We start from the raw sequence: 6,000 nt of genomic DNA on the forward strand, positions 1-6,000 counted from the left end.
GTGAAAGATGCTCGGAGAGACCCAGATAGTGGCCACTCTCGGCTACATGGGGCAGTGAAGGTCACCCCTTTGCCCTCTCCCAGGCAGGCAGCTAATGGATACGGGTACAAACTGAGCCGGAGTTAACCCTTTGTTCCCCAGGGAGCAGCCCAGTCACCTTCACCTAATTACCCACAATTTTTCCAAGCCGAGGCTCTTCCAGCTACTTAGCGCCACCAACGATACATGTCGGAGAAGGAAAACTAACCCCTTCCTCCTTATTTTCTCTCTCTCCAGCTTCTTCGAAACGTATGAGCCGGAGGCCTAACACGTCAGGTAATTTCACGCATTCCTGCTTGTTTGCGGTGCTCTGCGTCATGGTGTGTGCCGGGGAGACCTTCCCCCAGCTCCCAGGACCCAGTGGCAGCTCGATGGCCAGACTTAGCCCAGAGCCGCCTTCTTCTTCTGAGCAGAGCTACAGCTCACAGCGAGTGCCTGGGCAGATCCCACACCCTGGCCCGCTCCATCTCCCCCGAAGCGGCCGCTGCTCAGATCAGGAGGTCACGTGACAAGCTGGGGTCTGTGTAATACAGATCGGGGAGTCTCCAGTTTCCATCTCGATCCCGGCTGCCCCTTGCCAGGCTCTCGGTGGGGTTCAGACCAGGAGGTCTGGATCTAAAAGGCATGTCCCGGTGCTGCCTGATCTGTGAGCCGACCTGCAGGGTCAGAGAGCTGCACTGGGCAAGTGTGGGTAACGCCAGCAAGCCGGAACCTGCACAGTGCACAGGGGTGGAGACGACATCTCCTGCCGGGCTGGTCCTCAGCACTTCTGAAGACCTGCCCGAGTCTATTTGGGGACTTGGGGAGGGTCTCGGGGCCTAACTATGGGCACCCACACTTTGGCCTGCGTGGCTTGCTCAAAACCACTCAAGGGAAGCAGAGTCAGAGCCAGGAGAAGGACCCAGGAGCTGACCTAGACTCCCAGCCCCCTCCTGAATCCCCACAACTGTGCCAGCCTCCCCTTAACGACGTAGCGGGCCCATCTCCAACGGGGGGGGGGGGGGGGCGCAAAGCACTGCCCCGGGCCATGCGGGGTGGAGAAAGCAGCCCAGAGAGCGTGAGACGTGCGTGGGGAGGGACTGCAGGAGCCAGCGGGGCAGGAAAGCGCCCGGAGGAGCCGTTCGGCTGGCCAGCGCTCTCTCCCTGGGAGTCAGCCTGGCGTCTCTCTCTTTTGGTCCCCAGGTCCGTTTGCGAGAGGGGGGAGGCAGCCGGAGAGCCCAGGAGCGCACAAGTGACGTCACGTTGTCCCTGCTCACCCAGTGGGGTCTGCGCCGAGACCGGGGGGCTCTCTGAACGCGTGCCAGCCCCTGGACCCAATCACCTCTTTCTACGGCAACGCCGCCAGCAGCCGCAAAACAATAAGCAACCGTGTTTGATTTAAGGAAAATGAATCCATTGGCAACCAGCGAGGGACCCCGGAGCTGCTTCTAAAGGGTTAATTAGTCAAGCAAACACCGTCTCATCAGTCGTCTCACCGGCTGTCAGTGCCACGACCAGCCGAACCCCAGAGACGGGGCAGGGGCTGTGCTGGGGCGGGTTGTTCTGGACCCATCGCTTCACCTGGGAGTGTCTTTCTCCCCCATCACCAGCTGCTTCTTGCTTCTTCTTGGGTCCTGAATGAAAACTGGAAGGGTGCAGGCTGGGCTGGTGCCGGCTGCTGCTCCGGGAGGGGTTAGGGGCTGGGGGAACTCTTGCTTTCTTTAAAATCTCTCTCTCTATTTGAAACCACAAGCCACGGAAAGGCGGCAAGGACCGTCCAGCCAGTCCAGGCAGAGACGTTCCCGCGCGGGTGCTTCTGCTGGTGGAAGCATTAATCCTTCCCGAGGAGGAGCGGCGGGCGAACCCCGGCCGTTCTGTATCACTACGTTGGAGAAGGGCTGCAGACGACCCACAGGGGGAGCGGATCCATCTCTGCTGCTGGCCCCTCCGAGGCACACGCCGCGTCGCTCCTTCTGCCAGGCTGTCCGATCCCATGGCCACATGGGCCGTTCGGGCGAAAGCCTCGCGAGCAGGGCGTTAGAGCGGGGAGAGGCCAGCGCCCAGCCATGGGCATGTGCAGATGGCTGAGTGGAGCCACAGCTGGGACACGTGGCTTGAGGGGCCCTGGTGGAAGCAGCAAGAGACTGGGGCGGGGGGGGGGCGGGGGGGATGGGACTCTGGACCAGCCTGAAGTTGAGCTTGGCGTGGGGCCGTTTGTCCTGGGTGTCTGTTGCCTCGTGGTGTATAGGAAACTGCAAACTGTGTCTGCTGCAGTGGCTGCGGGCAGGGAGCGGGGCCAGCGCTGCCCTGGTCAACAGCGTCTTTGGTTATTGTTAATATTAAATGCCTGGGGAAGTCAGTGTGATGGTGTCCCCATGATTCTGGGCTGCAGGGCAAAGGGAGGGGCTGGCAGCTTGAATGCATCAGGCCAATGTCGGGGATGGCCTGTTACCCCTGGGCTGCAAGCTGAGGTAAAGGGGCGATGAACCGTGGTCTTGGGGCTGCAGGCCGAGCTGGGGGAGCTGGGGCGGGGGGAGGGGCAGTTGCTTCCGCTAGAGGTGAAGATGGAGGAGCATGAGCCCATTGTTTTCGGGCCCCAGGCCAAGAAGGAGAAGCAGTGGCCCTCTTCATCGGGACTATAAGTCTGGACAGAGAGAGAGAGGCCAGTTTCTGTCGCCGTCAGTGTTCAAAAGTGGGTGCTCAGAGAGCTGAGCCATCTGTCGCTAAGGCACGTATCAGGCAAGCCAGAGGGTTCTCCAGTTGACTAGCTACGTGGAAGAATTCCTCTGTTTAATAGCCTCCCTTTTCTTTAAAAGCCTAGGAGATTCTAGACAAAAAACCAAAACAAATTATGTTAAAAGAACATTACATCTACATGGTCAAGCACCCAAAAGCCAGGAAATGTCAAAAGTAAGGTTATCCAGGCAACCTTAACTCTGCCCCCTTGAACATGTGTTTAATGATGTGATCACATGCCATTTTCTCTGCAAACCCTCTGCCCCATTCCTTGTTAGGTGAATGAGGCAGGGACCACGCAGTGAACAGCTGTCTCGTTTGCTGCATGCCAGGCAGCTTGTGCCCTGAATGAGGCAGGTGCTGCGGGAAACCAGTATGTGATCCTGTAATTAAAGAGTGTATTGTAACCCCATACCCAAGGGGAAGAGTTAAGGTTATGTAGCAATTTGTAACCACGTAACCTTAACGTCTTTTTGGTATGGAATAGAGTAGTAATATTCTGCCTACATATAGCACCGTTCGGCAGGGGATGGCAGAGCACTTTACCCTTTGTAAACCTGGCCTCCTGCATCCGACGAAGTGGGGATTCACCCACGAAAGCTCATGCTCCAAAACGTCTGTTAGTCTGTAAGGTGCCACAGGACTCCTTGCTCCTTTGTAATGTTGCTCTTTCGATCAGGGCTTGAGCACTCTGAAGAGCAGCTCGGATGCAATGCCGTGGAAACCTGAAGTTAGAATGAAGCGCGGCCATTTATTTATCCTGTTAACCTGGACCAAGGCAAGGGGGCCATGGGGATAATAAACGTTTTGCACGTCCTTAGCCTCTTTTGCCCAAGGATCTGTAAGCACTAGAAGAGCCCCAGTGTAAGGGTTAGGTCTGGGGGGTTCAGATCACGTTTCACTCCCCCTCACACACTCAAACGTAGCCAGCCTCAGGACTGGACACAGCTGCTGTTTAACATCCGCGTCGCACTCCACGTCAGGCCAGGAAGTGAAGACGAATGCCATATCCTGCTGAAGCTACAGGGGGAATTTAAGGAGGCCAGTTGGAATGGTCCAAGTAGAAATAGGCCCAGGAGCCTGGTGTTAACACCCCCTACTCTTGGGGAAAGTACCAGGCAAGCTGTGGCCAGTGCTGGAACCTAGTTTCTTGCCTAAAGAAGCTGAGAGACCAAGGTGACGGGTTGCTCAGAAACAGCATGTCCCGTTAGCTAGGGAATTCCATCCCATCCTGGTGAAGGATGACCTGGCCTCAGTTTTTCAGGCCTTCCTCCCCTCTCCTCTGGTTTACAGCAATACGATACACCTGGGCACGAAGCCTTCAGGGTTTAGGAAACTTCAGCTAATACAGAACATTGCAGCATGTCTCCTTAGCAACACGGGCTACCGCAAGCACATCAGACCTGTCCTCCGCTTCCCACAGAACACTGAATCCAGGTGCAAGGTCCTTATTTTCAGAGCAGTCAATGGCCTCAGCCCAGGGTGTCTATTAGAGCCTGTGGCTCCAGGAGGAGGACTGGTGTGGAGCACTTCGCTCCTCTGACAGTAGAACTTGCCACCATTATCTGTGCAGGAGACAGAACTTTGTCAGGGGTTGGTCCCAGACTGCGGAGTGAACTCCCCCAGGAACTAAAGACCATCGTAGACCTCCTCACCTTCCACCCCCAGGGCAATAGGAGCTTGTCCAATCAGCCTTCTCGAACAGAGAGAGATGGTGGAGGGTGCCACTTGGCCCTGGCAGCAATTGGAGCAGCTGAGGAGCTGCTCTAACTTACACTCGTGGTGCAAGGTCCATAAGAAGACAGGACACCAGTGCTCCATGGGTCTTGCCACCTCTCAGGATTTGGCCATAGGATTGTAGGAAACAGCTGCAACCATGCATAGGTCTAAGTTACCATACCAGGGCTGGAGCAGTTAGTCATCAATGATGCTGAGGTGTCCAGTGAATCTCGTTTGTTGGCTAACTGGAGTTTTTCGAACCAGTTGTCAGGTTGGTTCCCATTCCCCAAACTGCTCCTTGAAATGTGCGTCTGAAGCAGACACTGTCTGTGCAGCTGGCTCAGCAAAGCCAACATGAATAGCAGATGATTAACAAGGAATGAATGCTAGGAGTAACTGAGTCCCCCAGGGGCTGAGAGAGGGAGAGAAAGAGACCCACTCAGGCTGCAGAGAGACAGACACCAGAGCCAAAAGCTGTTCTGGTTGGAGATCCAAGAAGCTGGAAGCAGCTCACTACTCTGCTTGGCGAAAGATTGAGACCCATGTTTATGCCTTGTGGGCATAAAATGGACTGAAGTTGGGGCCCATACGTGCTGCTTGGGGTTTCACACTCTGTGTTGTATGCGTTGTGGATGGGAAAAGTCCAGCTATTGAAGGGAGATGGTCAGGCACCAGATTTTCCATTCTGTAGATTTTTTTTTTTTAAATTTCTGTTCCTAAATGGTACAAGACTAAAAAACATGGACATGTTCCGCAATATGAAATTTCAGGGGAATAATTTTAGGTCAATTTGAAACATTTCGTTCCAACTTCAACTTTTTCAATTTGCTACGACGTCAAAGATAAAATAAAGAAATGGAAAGTTGTTTCCAAAGGAGATTCGGAGCAACTGGCCGTTGGGTTTTGGTTTGGTTTTCCTGAAATGAAATTTTGAAATCAACGTGTTTCCGCAAAACGTTTTGCTTTTGACAAAGCAGCATGGAAAAATGTCCTGTTGGAAAATTCCTGGCTACTGTTGGGTCTGTCTCTACTCTTGGGATGAATCTGGCTGTCCTGTAAGCACGTGCCTGGTCCCTAGCGCCTGCATGGCGATGCTGGACCCTGTCATGTTGTTTTCAGGCCCTTGTCTTTAACCCGTCACACTCTGAGGAGCCCTAACATGAGTCTCATTCGCCGACTGCCTCCTCTCCTCTTTGTAAAGAGCCCCCATGTGCCCCACCTTCTGGGAGAACCAGCTGCCAGAGAATGACACTCTCCCCATCGTTCTTCAGCTTAGCCCCTGCTAGACATGATCACAGTCTGAGTATCCACATGGGGAACAAATATTTAATAACAGGCTCGGTCTGGCAGAGAAAGGTCTGACACGAGCCAATGGCTGGAAGTTGAAGCTAGATACATTCAGACTGGAAATGAGGCATAAATGTTTAGCTGTGAGAGTAATTAGCCACTGGAACAAATTGCCAAGGGTCATGGTGGATTTTCCATCACTGACTATTTTTAAATCAAAACTGGCCGGCTGTGTAAAAG

General features: G+C 54.1%; 1 protein-coding gene across 9 annotated transcripts in view; it reads left to right on the forward strand.

The window, feature by feature from the left end:
- Positions 1–2,378, forward strand: part of ARAP1 (ArfGAP with RhoGAP domain, ankyrin repeat and PH domain 1) — a 218,685-nt gene extending 216,307 nt beyond the window's left edge. For all 9 annotated transcript variants that reach the window (XM_039515323.1, XM_039515413.1, XM_039515666.1 and 6 more), the window contains 2 exons: positions 277–315; positions 1,222–2,378. In XM_039515323.1, the coding sequence (XP_039371257.1) occupies positions 277–294 (18 nt within the window). In that variant the 3' untranslated portion in view covers positions 295–315; positions 1,222–2,378. The remainder of the gene's footprint in view (positions 1–276; positions 316–1,221) is intronic.
- Positions 2,379–6,000: the final 3,622 nt, after the last annotated feature.

This window comes from Mauremys reevesii, linkage group 1 (assembly GCF_016161935.1).
Source record: "Mauremys reevesii isolate NIE-2019 linkage group 1, ASM1616193v1, whole genome shotgun sequence".
Taxonomy (NCBI): Eukaryota; Metazoa; Chordata; order Testudines; family Geoemydidae; genus Mauremys; species Mauremys reevesii.